The following is a 24,872-nucleotide window of genomic DNA, read 5'->3' as shown; positions in this document are numbered from 1 at the left end:
TAAGCACGCCGCAACGCCAGACCGCGAAGGATAACAGGCCAGCGAGAGGATCAATCTGTCTTGCTATCTTGGGAGTCAGCGACTCGAAATGAACCCTGAACAGTCTCTGACTGTCCTGAGGATGAGGTGAGTCTCAGGTATTTCAGTCTGGGTCTAACCCGCACTGAGGCTGTCCTACTGAGACTTCTCGGAGTCGTTCCATCTCCCTCTCTACATCCTCAATCGGGCCTAACTTGGCCCAGTTAAGGGCCATAAGGATCGTCTAGAGGACGTTCGGGTTGAGATTGACCCTCTCGGAGGAGCCTCAGTTGTCATCTATCCTCGGTCTGCTTTCCAGTTCAGTCGGATATTCTACCGATGGCGCTGAAGGAAATCCAAGTCAGATCCATTATAAATTCCCTGCGACAACGGAACTTCGACTCCCCCTGTTTAGCAGGCAGAGGTCAAGCCCGTCTACCCACCTTTTGATCGCTCAACTCTTATCCGTGCGGGAGATCTTCATTGCGTAGAGTGAGCGTTAAATTTCCTGCAACAAGGATTCGGGCGGAGCGAACACCCTTCCATGACCGGGCCAGTCTGTCCAACACGGCCTCAAAATTCGTGATGGACAGGCTCGGTTTCATGTAGCAAAAATATAAATTTAGTAACTAGTAATGATTGAAAAGTATCGCATATGAAAAATAGGGAAATGCTGTAGTATGCGTTACACATACTGTAGCATTTCTCTAGTTTTCGTATGCAATATTTTTTAAGAATAGCCCTGGACACAGATGGCTCCTTACTCAATCATCACTAAAGTTATTAAATTTATAAAGTACCGCAGTTGATTTAAAAATGTCATGTTAAAATGGCGGAAATGTTCATAGTACACGATTTCAAGCGTGGTGATTAGTGAGTCATCTTTTAAACTGTACTTGTCCCTTTGTGTACTTTTATGCACTAAACAACAAATAAATCCATATTAAACTAAAGAACACATAAATCTAACATTCGTATATATTTTTTTGTTTATGAATAAATTAATTACAATTAAAAAAACATTGATTTACATATTTGACGGATTCATTTTCCCAAATAAAGTATGTATATACAAATATATAAATTCGAAATTGCTGCGTTTTGTGTCAAAATAGATGCAAGTATGTAATATTTTATAAATCTAGACTTAATCATCATTAAGAATTCCTTCCTTTCCACAGACAAGATAGGGGGAGAGCCGGACGTCGGTCTCCATATGGCTACCGACTCTTCTGCATCACTCGGATTATCTTAGCGCGGATTATCCGCGAGGACGCGATACACGCAGAGAAAAAATTAGTCAACGCAGCTAAAATAGAGCTGATAGTTAAAACATGTTCTTGTAGGGACAGGTAATGTCGTTGCTGCTAAAGCTCAATTTATTAACTGCTAAAATTTAGGTGCTGCAGCGAAATATATTCTTTGCTAGAATAAAATGGCAACAGGCAGCGCCCCAGAAAAATGGAATGTTCGGTTACGCGGCTAAGATAGACGAATAGCTGCAATGTTAAGCATGCTTTTAATTTTAACTGAAATAAAATAAAATAAATTGAATGTCGGCAGCAAATCTATTCAATAGCCAACTTTTATATAATTAATAACTTTTTTTATATTTTTAATAGTCAATAACAGCGAAATTTGAACCAGTAACTGATATTTAGCTGATATTATTAAGTCCTTTCTTTGCGTGTAGAGGTCGTAATGATTCCCAGTCCCGAATCACTCTCGTCGAGGTAGTGCAGAAAGATCCTGCTCCGACGAATAAAATAGTAATTCAGGTTCGCTTAAAGAAACCCTACCGCCATCTCGGTTATGGCTTAGACAGCTCCTTCAGACATACCTCCATAGGGGAGTCCTTCGCTTTCTAGCAGGTGCCGTGCCTGCTTCCGGCTGAACGAGGGGAATTTCTTCGTCAACACCTGAGGCCCGCGAGACTAACTGTGAGAGAAAAGACAGTCGACGGCTCACTGGGTTGACCGTTTGGCTGTCTTTCCTTCCCTCTTCTTCTTACTTGCTATTCATTTAGCACCAATACCGATACGATGCTGAGATGGCTTGTTGGCCGCACATTCAGAGCAGGGAATTTGCACTCGTATGCTCTATGACCCTGCCAACCTGAGTTGCGTTCCAAAATTTAACTTTGTCATTTCAAATATCATTTTGGTCATCGAATGTTGAATAAAGATAAAGATAAAAGACTCGAAGTTGACAAGTTTTGGAACGCCCTGATAGCAGCAGCCAGATTGTGAATCGTTATCTGTTTGGCTTAAAAACCAATCACAAAATGCTCTCCTGTGTGACATATTAGTGACATATCGGTAATAAATACTGAGCACATTGAAGATGGTATGGATGATGTTGATTGGCTGAAAGTGTCTTCCATATGACTAGGTGAAATTCCTAACAGAACCAAATCTTCGGGTACTTGTTGAATTTTGATCAAAATGCTGCAATATGATGGTTATTCTTTCATTTTTCAGTGGTGCAAAAATTCCATCAGCTTGGAGAACCATATTAAATGACCCAGTTTCCTCCAATCGTTGAAATGTTTAAGGGAATACTGATTTATCCGGCAATCTTCTGTTCGGAAATCCCGCGGCGTATTCATGGCGAGCAACGTTAGCATTTTCATCAAAACTTATATAAATGTACCATATTGGTATATTCACTATTAGAATACATACGAGACATGATTATAAGTTTATTCTACAAAAGCATTCAACAAACTAATAGCTATGAACTACGAGCTACAAGCTTTGCGAATAAAAGCCTATCAATTTCGAGTTTTAAAACAAAAACAAGAGATATTTTAATTATTCATTCCTACAATTCTGTACGATTTCAAAAGTAAATATCTCGAACAAAGCGTTTGCATTCGTCCAGAGGGAAATTTTTGTTTGTTTTGAGGTCCTTGCATTAATATTTTAAATTTGGGGGTTTAACTCGAGAATATCCTGTATATAGGGGAAATCGGGGCATCACAGAATACTATGGCTCATCGATTATTTAACATAATCTAGAATGTTTAAATTAATACTATGGTATAATACAACTGTTACTTCGTTGCCTATACTTTTTATTTAGATAATAGTGATTAAGTTCCATTCTATCGAGAAGCATCGATCATTAATGGTTTTCGTGGTGCAATAGTAACTTTTTAACTGCATAAAAATGTTTTAATATTGTTTTTTTAGTAGAACATAGATGCAAATTTTTGCGCATCTTTTCTCATCTTACTATGTTATAATCTAATGTTTATTTTTTTGTTTTATATTAAATGTATAATTGGAGTACCATGAGTCATTCATTAAATATTCATGATGAAACGGGACAATACAGAAAGTATATTAAAAAGGTAGTTTATACTTCTAAGCAATTAATTTTATTTTATCGTAATAAATTTTTTATCTTAAATATATTAATGATTATTTCTCATTTGTTTTCTTATAATTTTCTATTATATTATTTAATAATTATTAGTTGTAATTATATTTTATTATATTAGTAATTATGCTAAGAATGTATAAGTTATTTGTGAGTTACTAAATACTTTTTCATCACCGTTATTTCTTGCATAATCCTATTATTTTGTGTGTGACTTACTCCGCGGTATGGGTCATTTCTTAAAAAATATTTAATTTTTATTTTTTTCTTAAAAACTAATAAATATTTACTAAATATACTTATTAAATTTTAAAATATGTATTATTTATTAATTATTTAAAAATATGATACAAAAATTTCTATATTTAGATGTACTTTTAAGAGTTTGAATTTTTGTAACTCATAATTCCGGTCTCCCCTATATATTTTTTTTATATTTATATTTATAAAAATTTTTTTTAATAATTTTTCAAAAATATTGATGAATAGAAGTAATTTAAGTGTAAAATGTTTTGTTTAAAACATTTTTTAATATTTTGAATAGCAATAAATGTTATTGTTAAATAATATAATAATAAAAAAACCATTTAAGATATACAAGGTGTAATAGAGCGATACCAGGCTAATTTCTTGAAAAATATGGATTTTCTTAAAAAATGTGTCAGACAAAAATTTTTCGACTTCAAGGCGGACATAATATTAATATGGTATTATTGGTTAGATCTTAGGTGGCGTTGTCAAGGTCACGTTGAATTTTTTAAATGAAACTCCCCACTTTTCATTAAATATCCTTGTCGCTAACCTCGAGAACTTTTCAAAACACTATAATAAAATATTTTTTCAGATTGTGAGCTGAAAGTGAACTGAAGTTTACCGAAAGGTGGAACAACCAAGCTTTAATCTTGCTCTAGCTAAACATTATTTTTTAAGAAAACTTACAGAACAACAAATTTTTTTGACAACTTTTTAGTAACAAACGGAGCAACAAATATTAGAATTGATTCTATCTACTTTATTCCTAATATAACTTATAAGACTAACTTATAAGACGTGCTTTTCAACAATATATTATAAATGAAAATTTTTTTTTGGAATTTCTATTTCAGATCATCCAGAATCGAAATATTTTGCATATTTTTTATAGTATCTTGTTTGAACGCTAATAACTGTGAAATTAATGAATATATCTATATTAATTTTTACCGAAAATAATTCAATATGTAAACTTATAAAATTATGAAAATCTGTTACATAGATTATAAAAAAAAATTATTCTTCATTAGCTTTCTAAAGATAAAGGATTTCTTAAAGGAATATTTCTTATATATTATAAAAATTTTTTTTCTTTATTTCTATGCAGGTCATTAACTGGGAGACAACGCTTCATATACCGAAGCAGGCAAATCTTTCACCGGAAAGTATGGATTTAATCTTGAAACTTTGTGTTGGCGCTGATCGTCGTTTAGGTAAAAACGCGAATGAGGTGAAAAATCATCCATTCTTCGCGAATATCGACTTCGAGAAGGGATTACGGCGCCAAATGGCCCCGCATATACCTCGTATTGAATATCCAACTGATACGAGCAATTTTGATCCTGTGGATCCCGATAAACTGCGCAATTCTGAATCGTCAGACTCGAACAAATCGGACGAATTGCTGGATAACGGGAAGCCGTTTCACGGTTTCTTTGAATTTACGTTCAGACGTTTTTTCGACGACGGCGGTGGTCCCGCGTATCCTAGTCGTATCAGCTTGGACGACAATGACAATCAAGGTCCCGTCTATGTATGACATTAGGTTAAATTTACGATTTACGGACACTTCGTCGTCTGCCATTTCCCTGTTTCGACACTTGTCCGTCGACGCGGTTCTGTCATTTCATTAAGATTTGATTTCGTCTTACGTGATGATTCTCTGTCTAATATCTGTTTCTTGAATTATAAATTTATGAATCTGAATAATAACGAAATGTTCTTTTTCTTTGATAATGGATTGTAATGGTCACAATAATAATTAAGAATCCAAAGAGGTTTTAGTGTATTTCTATAATTTTTTAATTTTTCTTCATAAAAGATTTATTAAATAAAGTAGTTTACGATAAGCATGTTCATAAGAAATGTAACATTATTTCTTTCTTCTTTTTACTTTATTAGATACTAGATTCTTAAAAGGACAAAGAGTGACGAATCAAGTAATTTTGAATTTGTATTTGAAATTTGTTTTTGATTAATTATTTCATTAAAATAATGTTTATTTTTTCACTTAAAGTAACTGTCGGCAAATTAATTATTTATAAAATTGTTAAAATTTTAATTATAAGTTAATCAAAGTGCTAAATTGACGTAATTAAAGGAATTGACTATTTAAAAGCTAAAATAATTTCAATTAAAATGACTTAACGCATGTATATATTTGTACATACCAAGCTGAGATTAACGTTTTTATCTGTATTGTATTTTTAAGATTTTTATTAAAAATTATCTAAATTTTGGAAGACCGATATACGGATATATTAGAAACGAATTTAAAATTTATTGACATTTAGCTTTAAAAATATAACTGTAAAAAGAAATATGTAACATATGATGAAGCTCAACTTAAAAATAATTCAAATTATAAAGATCTGACAAGCATGTATATTTTTCATGCAGACATGTGCAGATGACAATCGTTGTAGCAACAATATACATTAGTACGTATTTAACAACATATAATGGGTGTCTTTCAGAAATCTAATGGATTATATCGCTAAAACAAACAGTTATGAAAGAAAAGATAAAATTAAATGGTTTTAGCTATCTTAACTTTGTATGTCACTATTATTTTTTAATATGCATGCATACATGCATGTAGCTGCAAAATTCGTCTTTTTCTTAAATAAAACTTTACGTTTTAAAATATTACGTAATGCAGTTTCATATTTTTTAGAAAAAAGTATTGTATTATACAGAGTGTATCTAAAATAACGCTAATCATACAGTGCTATTCCTAATAAAAAACTAAGTCGAAAAGTCCTCTATCATTTTGCAATTTTCGCAATAGTTAATGAGATATTAATTTCTAAAGATTGTCGAATAAACGGATAAAATCGATATATAAAACAATTTTAAGATATCGTTCAGTATTCTTTATGAAATATTTTGAAGATGTTTCTTAAAGAACTTTTATAGATATTTTAAAGTTGACTTATACGACGATTTTTACTTATTGGATAACTAAAAAAAATATTGTAAAAATTGCAAAATGATAGAGAACTTTTCAACTCAGTTTTTTATTAAGAATAGCATTGTATGATTAATGGGCATTATTTTAGATACACCCTGTATAGTATTTTTAGAAAAAAGTATAGTTTATTATAGTTATTTTAATTAAAAATTATTATTTGTATATTTTAACACTTATTACTTGTTTTATTTAAGTTGTAAGAGATATAATGTAAGAATACAAGATATTTCGTTCCAGAGATGCGTAATCGATGACAAATCAGAAAATTAACTTAAAATGTATGAGCCAATACAACAATCGCTATTAAAAATTTATCATTGATAAAAAATTTGTCTCAAAATTATATTATATGCGCAACAAAATATCTTGTATTCTTACATAATGAGAAATACTTGTATGGATACTAATAATTTCTCGTTTTTGTTTATAAATATAATAAAAGAGTTTGCATATAAGACATGAAAAATATACAAATAATATTATACATCAATAATGTTTTATCAAACCGTATAAAAGCAATATTGTTCGCAAATATCGAGAAAGTGGATTTATTATTTATATTTATTATGTAATCAAAATTTTGACGATGCAATAAGATTATATTATCATCACTGATAAAAAATAACAAACACGAAGTTTTCATATGTAGAAAAATATTCCAGTGTGATAGAAACGAAGTAACCTGAATTTTTAATCTCAAGATGGGGATGTGTGAATAAATGGTGGTATTGCATCGTTCTCAGAAGGACAGAAATCTCTAAGTAGAAACGATAAATAAGCCTAAAACTTTCTATTAAGCCAAAATAAAACAATATATACAGATAAACAAATAGTTATTGAGTGCAGTTGATATTTTACGCAAGCATAATGACCCTTTTATTCTAAACATACATGATGCATGCCATGAAATAAGCGATGTACTGGAAGAGCAATAAAAGAAAACGTTAAAAATAGAGAAAATTTAAGATTGAGTATTAAAAATGTGGTATAAGAATAGAAAAAATATAGACTGCACACATTCGGAGAATATAACAAAGATTATTGCGTTAGGTAGACAATTAAATATGATATATTATTAGGTGTTGGAATTAATTCGTAGCGTTTTTTAATGAAAGAATGTTATTTATTTCACATGAGCATTAAAAAATACATTAATGAAAGTACTTCCCATCACTTGTAAAACGCTACGAATTAATTCCAACACCTAATAAATAAAGAAATGTTGATAGACAAATGTTAATGGGGAAACAGCAGATGACAATGATCAAACTTAAAGACTTCGTCGGCCTTGTCCATATAAAAATAATGATCTTTATTTTTTCTATTTGAGAGATACATACAAAAAAAAACTATTTTTAATAAGTGTTGTGACTTATTTTTATGTTACTAAAAGTCTATCAAATTTATGGAAAAATCTACATTAAAATTGCAAGAAAGTTAAAGATGAAATTTCCTTCTATCGTAGTACATACGACAGAAAGGTATTATACGTGTGACAATTTTTATATTTTGTATATTATTGACAAGCATTTTGCCTTTGACATTTTATTTATAATCATATACTATAATTATTCAGACTAAAATTTAGATAACAAATTTTTTATATTTGATTTTTAATTTCTTCAGTAGTATATTTTTTAATTTTTAAATAAATATCAAAAACAGAAGATATACTTTTATATCTTCGATATATGAAGATAAATATAGTTATTAATCAAATTTGGAAAAGAACTGAAGAAAAGAATTGATAAAGAAAATGAAATATATTGCAATTAGTAACAAAATTTTAAAATATGAATGAATAAAGAGGGCCATATTTAGTCAAGGCCAGTCTTGCCTAATAATATTTTTGTGTGAAATTTTACAAAATTCAGTAGTATTTAAATATATATATTTCTAATATTATTTTACAAAATATAAAAAATATAAAAATATTATATAAAAATATAAAAGAATATCAACAAGGAACACTATTTAACATTTACACACCAATTTTGATAAAACTTTTATTAAAGATACTTGCAAAATGATGAATAACAATATTTATTTTATTAGCAATCGTTAATGTTTAATAAGAAAAATTGGAATGATTTATGAAAAAATTTATGAAAAACTAGTGAAAGTTGAGAAACGATAAGAATCTTCTTATTAGACCGTATAAACAATCAATAGGAAATAGGAAATAAAAACTCTTAACGGTTAAAACTAGAAAATTATATTTTCTATCATTTTGTAAATGTGATTGATTATTTCCATGTAGATGTACTTTAGCCTGCTGAGTATGAATCCCTTGTCTGTTTATCATGTCACAATTTTGAAAAATACGTTAAAAAGATAAAACCAATGATTTTTTTAGAACTTTTGTGATGTTGCAGCATTAGCAGCAAATTTTTTTTCTAAATTTTGTCTAAATACGCGAATTTCAGTAATCTTTCGTTTTCGAAATATCGCAATTTCAATAGTTCTTTTCCCAGATAATATATGAAAAAGACAATTTATTCCATCTTAATGTTATGTGGCAAGTAAGTGCTTTTGTACTTATGTAATATAAAATAAAGAGATTATAAAATAAAAAGAATAATCTTGAATAATATTGTATTTTGTCTATTTCATATTCCTTATTTGGTTTATTATAATTTGATTACATTATGTAAGTAAAAAAATATTTATTTCCCATATAATGCAATATTAAGATGGAATAAATGTCTTTTCCATATAATAATAACATATATAAGAAAAGAACTATTTTTAAACTGCTGTATCTTGAACACAAAAAAATCGAAACGAAGCAAAATGCATTTTAAAAAGTTAATATTTTACATAACATTAACGAAATTAAAAAAAAATTATTACTGATGGTACAACGCCTTAAAAATCTTCAAAATCATTTTTGTAACTTTGATGTTTCTTAAAATTGTGACATGCCAAATTTTAACAATAGAATCATGTTTAACAGGCAAAGACTATATTTGTACTTATGTTGCAAAATAATGTTGGATAGTAATTCTTTTAATATTTTTTATACTATATATGTATATGTTATATATAATATTATTTTTATTTTCATCAGTTTTCTATAAACATTCCAATTTTTCCTATTAAATATTAATAATTGCCAATAAAATGAATATAATATTGTTGTTTATTATTTTACAAATTGTAGTAAGTAAATCGAAATTGATGCATACAGAAGAATATTCTCGGTAATATTCCCTGTAATGTAGTTTTCTTATTTTAATTTATATCTAACGAGCGTAATTTAATTACATACATTTGTAATGACTAGTCACTATAATTGCTTACATATTTTAAAATTATTAAAAAATTAAGAAATGAAATAAAATATTAATAAGCTTAAGTACAAAACAAGAAAGTAGACTATATAAATTTTAAAGTTACTGTCTCTATTAAATCAAATAAACATATAATGATTAATCTGTTATACACGAACGTATTTTGTTTTCTTTTGTTCGAAAAATTTTAAATAAAAAAGTATAGACCAGCAAATAGTATGGTATTCTCTTCTAGTTCTTATATCGATACTCTTGTATCGATATAAAAACTTATATATTTTTTTTTTGGATGCGTACATTTTTAAAAAATAAATTTGAAGAAACAATCTCGAAATGCATCAGAATTCGTTAGATTATGAAAAAGTTCAAAGAGAAAATTCAAAGAATAAATAATAAAAAAATAGGATACATAAATGAAAAAAAAAAAACAAAATAAATAAGCTAAATAATTATGCAATGTTATATAAAGAAAAATCAATATGAAAAAGTGAGATGGAAAATATGTTAATAATTATATTGTATTTGATCGTTAAAGTTACAATGTACATTCACAATGTTTAGTAATAATAAGAAATATAATGAAAATTAAAATTTTATATTATGATATATCACAATTTTTATATTGGAGATTTATTAATTTCACATACATATTAAAGTACATATTTCATGATTTTATATATTAAATAAAATTGAAAGTATATAAATAGATAATATTTTATAAAGTAAAAAATTTTAGAAAAAATTTGTTTTAATGACTTTTAAATATTTTTCAAGAACATTTTGATTGATTTTTTTTTAATTATATAGTTTCAAACATTTAAAAAAAATATGAAGTGATTAAAAGTATATTACAGAAACAAATCAGAAGTATATTATCTTTCTCCCCCCTAAGTTATATTCTTTCTAAAAAATGCACATATATATATATTGAGTACGAATACAGTACTGTGTTTTTATGAGGAAATTATGATCTTCGGAAAAATTCGCAAAAAAAATTATGTGCACAAGCATAAAATCAAATTGAGTAAAACAAACATTTACAGGGTGACTATTAGGATTGTGTTGAAAATTAACTTATATTTGCTCTTCCAAATTGACAATTGTTTTTCTGATTCGGGTATTTGAAAATTATGAATTTCATTTGAACCGTTGTATTACAAGCCAATTTATAATTGTTAGCATGAACACATTAATCATTGAAGAAAATACGTGTTTGAGTGCATTTATAGTGAATAAAGATTAATCATTCAAAAACATATAGTAAATATAATAGTAAAAGTTTCAAGTAAAAGAGTACATTTACAAGAAATCTCGTATCAAATTCTGATTTTATAAAACTTTATATGATTTTAATAAAACTTTGTATTCATATAGGTTACGTAAATAGATAAATTCAGAAAATATTAGTCAATGCTGAGAAAAAAGTTTTAAGAGGTGAAATCATTTTATAAATAAAGCGATTTTTAGTTTTTTTATTATATTTCAAAAATTATTCAAAATATCAAAAAGTTATTATACAAGATAATAATTTATAATAAAATTACTTCTATTTACTTCTATTTACTTACATTAATATTTTTTAAATCATTTTTCTTAAAAAATTTTTTTTTAATTTTGAAATCTCTTTTGTTTATACTTCATTCATGCTAACACAATTAGATTGTACACATTACGTCATAAATGCCTTAACATGCCTTTTCCTATCTGTTAATTTTTTTTCATATTTTTTCTTCTCATTCCTTTACCGATGCTCGTGCAACTTCGTGTGTTAAGGCATTTGTGACGCCATGTGTACAATAGCTCAAATGAAATTAATTAAGTCTTTAATATACAACCTTAATTAGAAAAACAATCATCGAAACGGGGAAGAAAAAATGTAATGATTTACTTTTATCACAATTCTAATAATCATCCTGCATAGTAACAACTCATTGACGACATTGATAATTTTATAATTTTTTTGCAATTTTAATAAAATAGTATTCAATATGGATGTATAATCTCTTACAATGTTACGATTTCCATAGCAAGCTAAATTGTAGATATATTTTCACACGCGTAATGATTTTACATTTTATAAGACATGATTAGAGTATACAGAGTGTCTCAGGACTTTAGCAACAAATTTCAGGGGATAGTAGATCTCATAAAAAAAATCAACTTTTGTTAAAAAAATAGTATCCTCTGATACATTTTTAAGGAATTATTTGTTCAGTCGCGTGTGACATCTGACAATACTAGTTTACATTTTTTTATTTTGTTTTTATTAAAGAACAACGAAAAAAGTAGTATCGGTTGCGTACTTCATAGCCGGTCTGAACAAGGACACATAGCTTGAAAATAGAGAACATAAGATTCTTAACAAAAGTTGTTTCTTTAGATAAGATGTACCATCCTTCGAAGTTAGTCTATAATCCTGATACCTTACCATGTGACTAAATGAAAAATAAAATGAGATTATTTTCCCTTTTTTTAATGATATATAATTATTATTTAATTTGGAATAACATATTGATATGGACGAGAAAGATGGAGAGAAATGAAACGATTCATGAGTAGGCATCATTTCAAAATATATGTATATTGGATTGTGTACAATGTATTATCATAGAGCACATTTATAGAAAACAAATATTTTACTTGCCATTTTCATTCGTTTATATTAGTTATCTCATATAAAAGTATCCGGTCTAATACATTTCTACAAATACTGTGATATTGAGGATAATTAGAAATATATGTGGTTTTTAAATGTATCGGTCTTATTTAACATTATCTTTTATTTCAAATATTTTACGAATTATTATAAATAATTAAAAATTATATGTACATATATATATATATATATATACACACACACACACACACACACACATACACTTGTATATGTATATTTCTTATATATATATATAACTTTATGTACAGACTTTCGAATGAATGTAATGTGTTCATCGCATATTTTATTGCATCTTTTAATCGTCTTAAACGTTTTTTAATATTATCTAATCTTAAGGCTCAGTTTCGGAAGATTAATTTTAAGATTAACTTTATAATCTCGGTTCAATTTTCTTTTTATCTTTTTTTTTACTTCTTAGAATTGTTAGTAAGTTTTTCTAATTCTAAGAATTAAAAAAAAAAATAAATAGTTGAAATTAAAGTTAGTCTTACATTGATGGAAACGGGCATAGACAGATAGAAGAGACGAATTTATATAGCACACCATATACATTAAATATATTATATACATTTTAAAGATGTTAATAGTTTCGTTTAATAGTTCTGATTTATCGTATCATTTATCAACGTATCATGAAAACCGTGTTAGCAGTGAACAGTTCACATTGAATGTAAAATTTTGTTACACAATAAGATTGCCGAGACAAAATCGATCTAACAAAGTATAAAACGACACTTGACATGATTACGTTTTCGTAATCTGATATGTCGTAATTAAGTTGCCATCTCTTGTAATTAATGTCCTTATTATAAGAGCGTTAACAATAGCAAAAGAGGAACTAATGTATATATATCGCTGCACGAGTTTAATCATTAGCTGTATCTATGTCGGAAGTGAGTTTGTAATTATAAACGTAGTAACGTAAAAACGCAATTTTTGTCTATATTTTTCATTGCGGAAATTGCAACAGATTTATTTTTACGTAGTAACGATGGCATAATTCAATATTTCTCTTCAATGCGTCATTTTAAAAATGCATCTTGATTTGAACCGCAGTTTTCCAAAGTCGTCTTCCAACGTCGAAATTAAACTCAAATGTATCGGAATTCTCACAATGAGTGCCTTATTAATTTGTGTCCTTAATGTAAACTAAAGTACAATTGGCGTTATAGTGCATATGCCCGGGAAATTTCCATATAAAAATATAAATATATATAATTATATATAAAATGTGTTCATGTATATGTATGTATAAGATGAGCCTTTTCTGTCCCATCCTTAATATTTTTTTCCTACGCTTTTTACACAAAAAATGTTTCAGAACAAAAGTAGAACGATTTCGAGGGGAACGTATTTTGGTCATGTTTTTCTTCTAGATGGAGGCGCCAAGAGATACGAGGGTCATTTCCATTTTTTTAAATGGAATTATATGATTTTTTTACATAGTATAATTCCTTTAATTATTCTGCATATGAAAATAGGTATTAAGATACAAATATAAAAACCAATAGTTTACAAGCTATTTTATACTTCACTCTGGCACATATTGATATAAAATATCAAATATCTCATAAACTATTAATTTTTTGATAATCGTGTCTTAATACTTTTGATTGATATTAGTACACGCGTGCGATTATAAAAAAATTAATAGTTTATGAGATATTTATATACTTTTGATATAATATATGTATCATATGTATATGAAAAATTTTTTCACTTAATACATATATGTATATTACGTAATATATACATACAAACTATGTATCATATATATATATATATATATATATATATATATATGTGTGTGTGTGTGTGTGTGTGTGTGTGTGTGTGTGTATATACATATATGTCATATACATATAATGAAATTAAATAAATAGCGCGCGCGAAGTATGCGCCTGTATTGTTCTAGTATTTTAAATTGACCAATTAACGATGTGTGATATCCTCTCCCAAGAAAAACAATATAATCAAAATATGTTCCTCTCAAAACCGTTTTACTTGTCCGAAACATTTTTTTAATAAAAAGCATAGAAAAAAGATATTTGATATGGAAGATTAAAATGGCCCACTTTAGATATTTTTTCCTTCTTCTGTATACTCTATATAGAGAAATTAAGTAGAATTGGAAAATAATTAATTAGGATTATATTTCTTTTTAAAGTAAGATCTAGTTTTATTAAAAATAAAAAGTTAAATTTGAGAAAGTGAGGCAAAATTGCCTGTATAAAAATATATTTATCATGTACAATTTTTACTTAATACACTTATATAATTATATATAGAATACTACTATATACCATTCATAAATTTTTTTGTAAAAAATAATGTAAAAATTATTGAATTAAACTCTTCAATTATTCATATTTTTCCAATATATGAACAGATACACGAAAAAGAAAAATATATATGGATATATTTTGTATATAATTATATATATTTTTATAAAATGTTTGTTGCGAAATATGCAAACAACTACCAGTGTCTAATTGATTTGTAGAATATACTATTTAATGATTATTATGATAAAGTGAAAAAAGCGCGCGTAGAGAGCGAGAGAGAGAGAGAGAGAGAGAGAATAATGTACCATTAAATTAATCATTTGTATGTATTATATATTTGAAAGTAAATGCTATATATTTATCGTTAGCTCTAATGATGCGTTGTCAATAAAGATAGAATCTTTAATAAGTGTACTTTTCAACGTAAGAAAAATAAGAACGTATTCATTTAAGTGGCTGTTCTATATGCACATTATACTTTCATATCTATTCCTATAACATAATTGATAGCGACAGTGATAATCGCGCGCGACATGATTCTTGCATTGTAACTAATTAAATATTTTATGACGACTAGTCTTGCTACAATTAAAATAATACATGTACACGTACACTACACATCTCTCAATGTGTATATATGTATGTGTATGAGTGTTCATTACACGTACTATATACATACTCGTATATACATAATACATACACGTATACTGAATATCTAATTTCAACAAATGACTCGAGACAAACATAGTAATATTCTGATAAAGAAAGAAGTCATTATTGCAGCTATTTAATAATTATTGTATGTAATGTATGATGAATAAGAAGTGGCTCTTTATTTTTTTTCTATTTGCAATTAAAATATGTTACACATCTGAGATACTCTGATTACGATTTTATCACTAAAATTACATTGAAATATGTAACTCTAACGTGTGTAAAGATAATTGTAACATAAGTAGTGACACAAAAACCTAGTAATCTTCTTTGTGTGTTTATTGTAAAAAATAAATATAAAAGTTGTAAGATATTAGAGATAATCATATATATATTTGTTATTATATGAAATATTTCAAACATAATTATAGATACCTGACCAGAGTGGTATTAATAAATTATGGAATTTTTAGCACATCTTTCTTTTACGTAATTCACTTTGTGTATAGACAATATTTAATTGAAGGAAAATCATCGATTGAAATTGTAGCTAATATGTTTAGATTCTCTCATAAAAATCGTATAACAATACTTACAGATATGCATTCCTGAGATTGTTCTGAAATGAAAATTTTAATACCAGTTAATGCTGAAACTATAAGTTTTTGAGTTCTAAGTATTTAAAATTAACGAATCAGGTCTGCTAAAATTAGCGTGCTCAGGATCATGCGCGCGATCATACTTTTTCTAGAGCGGAAACGTGAAAAATGAAAATTTTGCAAAATTATGAAGGGCTGTTAAGCTTCGTTGGGTGTTGCTAAATATAATCTTTATTTTTTGAAAGTTATATTAATTTAATTTAGACTAACGTCAAATGTAAACAGATTACAAATATAGATCTTATATATATATATATATATATTTATATATGTATATATATGTATATATATATATATATATATATATATATATATATATATATATATGGATGCGCCTCTCTCGTTAAATAGAAAGAAACAAAAATGCGTTGTATTTTTTATCCTTTGTTGTACCAAATATATGCCGCGTATGCTCAAAATGACACGTGGAGAAATGATTTAGTGATACACATTTGGCCTCGGACACCACAGAAAATCATTCCCTCCACTTTTACTCCATCAACTGATGCCGCGCTCAGTTAAGCCGCTTACAGACTTGCAGAACGTCGTCGTGAACCGTTCGCGAACGCCGTCGCGATGAAGACGGAGTGCAATATGAATAATATCTCGAACGCTGCTGCGAACATCGAGCTCTTCTGTCAGGACCACAAGGAGTCAATTTTAATCTTGGGACAGAGTCCTCGAAATCATTATAAAATTCATATAGAATCTGTATAACCCGATAATTACATATACAATCACGAGAAATTATTGTATAATATTAAATAAAATCGTATATTTTACCAAATGATTTCATATGCAGTGAAAAAAATTATTTATAATCAGATGAAATCATATGAAATCGTGAAATCATGGACAATATTTCAGCTAATATAGTTATCCCCTCGAATTTTTTACTATCAAACGAATCATCGCAGTATTTTGTGGTATAATTTATTTCTCAGCAAACGAGAATAGATTGAAATGAATTAAAATGGATTCAGATTTTCAGAAATACGGATTCATGAATGTTAAAATGATCTTTTTCAATTCCGAATGCATTTCTATTCATTTATTGGAATTGCATAGAGCATATTTCTATCCCTTTCAATCTAAAAATAATATTAGCATTTTCTGTGCATCGTGAATACTACTCAATTCAGAAGTGTGAATAGGAAGTACAGTTTTTTTAATTCGGTTAAATTAAAAAATAATATCAGTAATTTCTGTGCAACGTGAATACTGCTCAATTCAATATTCTGAATATGAAATGCAGTTTTTCAATTTAATTGAATAAAAAAAGATTTTTTTAAAAATGAATCATAAATGTTATTTAAATTATTCAAAATTATAAGTAGAAAATTTTTCATTTTAATCCAACTAAGTTAAAAAAAGTTGTAACGTAAAAGTATGAGTACCTTATTGTCGCATAGATTACCCAACTCTGCTTCCAACAGGTTTCAGCTGTCGCTCGTTACTCATTAAAAAGTTATTAACAAAAAAAGTTTTGCTACATAAAACAAAAATTCTTTGCTTTAAAATAAATTTCTTACTTCAAAAATAACAAATTTTTTTTTTAAAACACTTTCTACATAATTTTTATTTTTAAATTCCCAGGAGGCAATTTCATTCATTGAAGCATTATTTCCTTTTGCTTCTGTGTTGTATTCATTTTAATGACATTTTAACAAAATGTATGACGAATATAAATGAATAAAAAATATTTTACATGTAGGATTTTCAATACTGTAAAATATCACTAAATATATTAATTACTACATAAATATGAAATACGCATGCACCGCATTTTCATTTTTAATCAAATCAATTAATGGTTAAAATGTGAAAGATAAAATATACAAACTCATACACAAAAGTATTTGAACATTTTTAACATTCAAAATATGTTTATTAAATTGAAGCGTTTAAAATGGTATATATGTATACAAGGGATAGATCTTAAGATTACACAAGTATATACAAGGGATAGAGAAGGTTTTAAGGTTATATAAGTGATATTACAAAATAATTTAACAATGCATACAGTTTTTATAATACATTTATTGTAAACACGCACCATAAATAGTTCACAAAAGTATTCGAACGGTACATTTAATAGTTATAAATTGAATAATTCACAGTTTTAATAAGAAGTTGATCTGCCTTTTGCTTTTATTATAGCTCAAGACATTAAATTGACTAACTTCGAAATAACATTTTGCGTCTATTGATTGCTATATTTCATTAATATTTCGTTTCAACGTTTATTTCGAAAGTAAATCTAAATAATAACTGTATTTCTTAATCTTCTTTTCACCTCATTCCATAAATGCTCAATGAGTTCCATGAATGCTTTTTATTTGCTGTTTTATTGAATTGTAGCGCTTTGAAATTAGACAAAAAATATTGCAGATATCATTTTTCAATTTTATGTCATTTATAAACAAAATTTAGACAAAAGATTTAAAGCCCCATCTTTATGCTTTATAAAATGCGTGGTCGAAAACCTCTCTGAGATTTCTTTTCACCGAGATATTTAACTTTTCGTAAAATGTGAGAAAATTGTAAGTGTCTAATACTTTTGCACATGGCTGTATATATGTATGTACATATATACAGTATATAGTAATTCAGATTGAATTATTTAAGTATTAAAGATCTAGCTTTGACTGTTAAAGTTCCTGATTACTCAACCAGCGACATAGAATCAGACGGCGACCTGGCGAAACTGGTAGCCACACACACGAGCCCATTTATTATTTTCATATGCTTTTGGCACGCCGAAATCGAGCACATATACATATGGGTTCATGTTTGTGTGTGTGCATTATAGCGCTTCGCCACGATAAATGACTGAACTTATAGACGTGGAAAAGTGATGTTTTGACGACATTTGTGCTGCATATTTCGTTATTTGTCATGGAGGATAGAGACTAAAGAGACCGAATTTATATGGACGAGGTCATAAAAGCGTGTTCAAAAGTGGTCATCTGAATTAGTTCGATCGAGATGTCGCTTTTGTTCCATGATACCGTTCTCGCAGTTTGCATGGTAAGTTATATCAATTTTACATAAAGAATGCTCCATTCTTCATGCAATTTTAATGACAATTTATATGAATTTACGTTTTTCTGTTATCGTCAGAGCGTGATGTCAAAGAATAACATCTCTCTTCTTAGGTTATGTGTGCGTATATGAGATTTGTGATTCGAACGCCATCTATCGAGCACCACCAATACCAATTCAGAAATCTGATTTTGATCACACTTCAAATCCTAGTTCGATCTCTATTCTTCACGTTATTTGTTTAATTGTGAAAACGACTTGTCTCATACTTATGAAAATCCTAAAAATGGGCAGAAACTACATATCCACTTATCTTGAAATTTTATATGTAAAAGCGTATATTTTATTCATTTTAATAGCTGTTAAACCATGTGTTTCTGTCCAAATTTAGGCTCACTTTACCTGCCATTTACTGACTAAAGGGAGGAAGACATTTTTTGCTCATTTTTACAAGTGTTTTAAAGCGATAAAACATAGCACATATTATATATATATATATATATATATATATATATATATATATATGTATATGTATCCATACATATGTATAAAATAACTGCACTCAAAGGATGAAAAATCGATGTGGGATTACGAAATAAAGTACAGCGATTATTTAAGAAAGGTAATTCACATACAACTGTTTATTGAGACATGTAGAATACATCTGGTCATACACAAAAATCTTTGACACTTTAAATCAAGCTCCTAGCCCGAAAAAAGGAACCATGTTATAACATTCGTCTTTAAATTCATTATTAATCATTATGTTTAACTACGTTTTACACTAAAATTAGGGGCAACTTGGAGAAATAAAAATTGCGGGAATTAAAAAGCGAACGATTGCTAGAGGAGGTGAATAATTACAGAATCCGATAAAAAACGCAAAATACAATTAGCGATGATATAAATTTGGCAAAATTTGGTAAAAAGTTTACATATCTGTTTACAGCCGCGGAGCTGACATGTAGCGCAAAAAAGTAATAACATATATATATACATACATATATATATATATATACATATATATATGTGTGTATATATATATATTTTGTTTTCCTTTTTGGGGATTTGGAGGCGATGTTTTCCTTATTGAATCTTTCGTTTATTATATGATTTCCTTCTTTCTCGTTAATTAGTGCTAAATAACATCACGTCACAAAAATGCATATTCGTAGGAATATAATATATAATATATTTATATATATAATTAAAAAAACACGTGGTTCTTGGGCCACTTTGAACTAATGTTCGCAACATTTCGGCCCATGGATCACACAATATCCGCCTGACACGTGAGAGGTGGCTAATCACGATATAAACCCCGAATGATGTGAATGATTTTCTCAAAGAAAGAACATGATGTGCTGCGAATATTCTCATCATTGTTTAATCGGGGCATTGGCCGGGCAAAAAAAAGAAAAGCGCGCACGCGCGCGGCTACGGCATCGCCAGCCACAGTGTGTGTGTATGTGTGGTGCATTATCCTAAAATGCAACCGATAACCACCCCAGGCACCCCAGCTGCCACACCGATTATCAGAGTACAAAAGAGGAATAAGGAAATCAGGGAGAGACAGAGCGGAAACGAGATAGGAAGGGTAGGAAGTGGGTAGGAAGATGATAAGAGTAAAAATGGGAAAGGAATACGATAGTGATACTTTTGGGGCGCCTTTTTAACCAGGGCGGAGCCGGTGGTATTATCGATAAACGCTAGTACCTAGATCAGTCTAAGAATCTCGTCACCGTGAACTGTCTCCGCTTTAGCCAAGTTATGCTTCCTTGCCCCCGCAAGCCGAACTCTCTCTTTAATCGTATCTCTGCATCTATGCATGTGTGTGTGTGTATACATGTGTAATATATATAACATATCCTCTTGCTTTTTTCATTATCTTTTTTTGCCTTTATTCCTTTATCATACTCTTATTATTTCCTTTTATTAATTACATTTTTTTGCACGGAAAAAACCAGAATTTTTTCTTTTATATTGGAATATTATCATGTGTCACAAAAACCCACTCAATTATGATTAGCAATATCATCCTTATCATATTGTTAATATTAATATTATTATATCCTCGATATTATGCTTTTATAAATAGGATGTGTAGGTAAGAGTAGGTAGATAGATATAAAATATGGTAGGCGAATAATCAGGGATAGTGGAAAGGGAGAAGGGGACACGAAAGGAATGAAAAATAGATAGATAGCGAATGCAAACCGCGATTTCGCAATTCGCTCGAATTTTCCTTTCCTTTTCTTTTTTTTTCGTTTTTAGAAACAATGATCGCAATTACTGGGGACAAGACATGTGTATAAGAAAGAGGAATTTTTCTTTCGTCTAATCGCGTGTTATTACTAGATGTGGTTAATTCATCGTTATCAGTAAAACAGTATCGATGACGAAGAAGAATTAGACTTAAGTAAAAACATGAATAAAAATTAACAAAATGCTCGTAAAACACGAGGTCGGGCGAATAATCTATCGTCATTCCAACATTTCGTCCATTGGTGCGTCTATCGTTTCGCATTTTTCACATTGTGTTGTGTGTATTTTGTGTGTGTGTGTGTGTGTGTGTGTGTGTGTGTGTGTGTGTGTGTGTGTGAGGAAAGAGTGCAATGTGAATCTATAAATCATACATGGTAATATCATATTATGATAGGATGTATATGCGATCTTTTGTATATCTGGTTAGTCAATCTGTGGCATACTCGTTCGATGTTAAACACTCTCAACATCTTATTACATATATCATCCATCAATTCTATTATTGTACCAAATCCAATCCGAGAGGCTAACATATAACCATTATTATATGTCAAGTGTCATACGTATCCACGTGCATGCGAGCGTACGTATGTATGCATGTGCGCGTATGTGCGCGTGTATATGTATGTAATAATGGAATGAGTGAGTGTGAATGTGCGCGCGCATGCGTAGGTATATGAACGGGATAAGTGTGAAGTTGTGTGTATGTATATATGTATGTGTGTGTCGTCTCATTTGGTATGTTATAACAAACAGAAGTCTGATATGCTATTCCGTTATTACAATATCCGTTTTCTCTTTTTTTTTATTTTTATACCGTATTTGTCTTCATATTCCGGGGGTGCGTGTAAAATACAAATGATTTGCATATGTTTTCTTTTTTTCTCCCCTTTTTCAAATAATCATCCAGAACAGGGGGTGTCTGGGCTCCAGGGACAGGGACCAACTACAGCCCGCACTTACAACTCTTACTAATTAACTAACAGACTAACAATAACAACAAGTCAACACTCAAAATGTGTGCTGTATGTGTTTCATGCATTTGTAAACATTACATTTTACATTCTACTTCAATCTGTGACTATCATTATCAAATTCATAGTCAGTCATCTTTAAAAACTTCTCTTCCTTTCTTTTTTTTTATAAAAGAATACAAGAAACAAATTTACTTTTTACATAAAATTTAGAAGAAACAATACACTCTTTTTTATTTCCCTTTCAAAGGGAATAGATTCACTTTAGATATTTGTTTTCAACGATTGATTTTTTAAATATAAAAAAAAGAAACACATTAACAAATAAATATATTATAATTTAGATCCGAGTTTGCCTTGCTACTTGGATACTGTCATTGAAAAATTTACTGTACAAGTGGGTTTTCTCTCGATTGTGAGCAATACTCTTTTTTTCCATTTTCCTTTTTCTTATCCAATAGAACCCTGGCATGACTGTAACCAAAACCTAATTTAGGAGACATTCGCAGAACCGTTGCAACTCGTTTCATACTCTCTACTTTCACAAAACTTTGCCTGTGTGACTCTTAATAATAATAGTTTCACTGTACACATTTATAGACCAACAATAGAAGGTCTTGTGGCACGCTTGGCGCGCTCCACGCACAAATACACACACACAGACACATTCCGTTTAAAAACAATTTCTCTCTCTTTCTCTCTCTCTCTTCCTCTCTCTCTCTCTCGCTCGCTCTCTCTCTCTCTCTCTTTCTCTCGCATATTTACTAAATATCGCATTCTCGCCCTGCGTCTTCTGCTTGTCTACACGACCTACATTTTCTATCTCTTCAAAGTGAACTTCCGTCTTTTCAATTTCTATCTTTCGTTTGTAACTTCTCCGTTTTTCTCCCTCATGCTATTTATTTCGTCCTATCTAACACACATGCTTCGTCACATAGATTCAAAACATCTAGTCATCGCGTAATAAACCGCAGGCTTCCATGAGTTCTCTTAACTAATACAAGCCATCACAATCCCTATGTCAACATCGCTGATCTTCATCACTTGGCAGTAAACAATGTGACAATGCAGTAGTGGTACTTAGATTAGTATTAGTATCATAATAATAATAATAGTACGGGGTGGGTGGGTGGTCACACTCCGATATAATAATTAGTCTCAGTGGCACATCACTGTACATAATCACAATAACAGTGGGCGATGGTGGTGGCGCAGAATACAGTTGCTGCGTATCATTAATATGAAAAAACATTTACATTATTTGAATTCGATTAAGAGCGATAATAATACAAATGGATGATCTCTTTCCTTCCCTTCATCTCGAGTTCCCCCTCCCCCCCTCTCTCAACGTTTCGTCAGTCTGATTTTATTTTATTTTTTTCCCTTATATTTTATGTTTTTTGTTTCTCACTTCGTTTATCATGCATTTGTTCGTGCATATTTTTTTATCACTCACAGGATTGCAGAAGTTAGCTCCACGACTGGTAAGAGTCTTGATACCATTCGTGATCGTCGCCGGAAACACCGCCGAGTGTGCCGGCTCTACCTCCAAAAGCTATGTCACCGCCACCACCACCACTGCCACCATTTACACTCGCCAATCCATATGCATTGCCCAGTGGTTGTTGGGCAAGGGGCTGGTTTCCCCAATTGCTCTGGAAGCGACGCTTAGATTCCCCCTGGTTCTGGTGACCCCCGTCAAATTTTCGTTTACCTGCTGTAAGATATTAAGATGATAAGATCGATAATTATGCGAAAGAAAGTCTAAAGTATTAATATTAAATTAACAAACACTCCTTTTTACCATTGTGCATGACGCTTGTAAAATGTTACATAAAGGAAGATGAAGAAAATTTCGAGAGTTCTTGTGTTAATACATGTGATGTGTTCGTAAAAATGTTAATATGTACGGACATACTGTGATAATAGTATGAAATAGTAATAGTGAAGTTTATCTATTTAATTGATTCTATTGACTTTACAAAATTGCAAGAATTATAGTCTTTCAATTAATATGTGATATAAGCATAAAGAAATTCACTAACCTACAGTTTTATTACTATCAAATGGATGGGACTTGGATACCTTGGTGAGAAGGATTGGATGGTTTACTGTAAGATGAATATTATATGAACAATTCATAACATACATGTGATCATTTGATAAATTAATTATCATGTATGCACTTTGAAAATCTCAAACGACTGAAAATATCATTAGCAAATCTGTAAAAACAGAATTAAATTGTAACTAAATGTTTCTCCAAATAAAATAATTATAAGTTTGTTAAGAGATTCTTTTAGATTCATTATGCAAATTATCTTTTCAAAATAATTAATCATATTTAATGGTTGCATTTGCATTTTGGAAGTGAGGAGATAAACGTTTTAAG

The 24,872-nt window shown here is 29.3% G+C and overlaps 2 protein-coding genes across 13 annotated transcripts in view; one reads left to right on the top strand and one right to left on the bottom strand.

Annotated features, from left to right (window-relative positions):
- Positions 1 to 16,986, top strand: part of wts (serine/threonine-protein kinase warts) — a 34,322-nt gene extending 17,336 nt beyond the window's left edge. The window contains exon 5 of one of the 2 annotated variants that reach the window (XM_011053658.2): positions 4,763 to 16,986. In XM_011053658.2, the coding sequence (XP_011051960.2) occupies positions 4,763 to 5,194 (432 nt within the window). In that variant the 3' untranslated portion in view covers positions 5,195 to 16,986. Of the gene's footprint in view, positions 1 to 4,246; positions 4,615 to 4,762 lie in introns of those variants that run through there. The other variant, XM_087413436.1, reaches the window with a different exon arrangement.
- Positions 16,987 to 19,850: 2,864 nt separating this feature from the next.
- Syp (synaptotagmin binding cytoplasmic RNA interacting protein) overlaps positions 19,851 to 24,872 on the bottom strand; it is a 44,721-nt gene continuing 39,699 nt past the window's right edge. For 7 of the 11 annotated variants that reach the window (XM_087413456.1, XM_087413455.1, XM_011053663.2 and 4 more), the window contains one exon: positions 19,851 to 24,197. In XM_087413456.1, coding sequence (XP_087269582.1) covers positions 23,950 to 24,197 — 248 coding nt within the window. In that variant the 3' untranslated portion in view covers positions 19,851 to 23,949. The remainder of the gene's footprint in view (positions 24,198 to 24,872) is intronic. The other 4 variants (XM_011053664.2, XM_011053666.2, XM_087413459.1 and 1 more) reach the window with 3 other exon arrangements.

The sequence above is a fragment of the Acromyrmex echinatior genome, chromosome 14 (genome assembly GCF_024713525.1).
Source record: "Acromyrmex echinatior isolate Ae372 chromosome 14, ASM2471352v2, whole genome shotgun sequence".
Taxonomy (NCBI): Eukaryota; Metazoa; Arthropoda; class Insecta; order Hymenoptera; family Formicidae; genus Acromyrmex; species Acromyrmex echinatior.
This window is presented reverse-complemented; position numbering and strand designations above follow the sequence as displayed.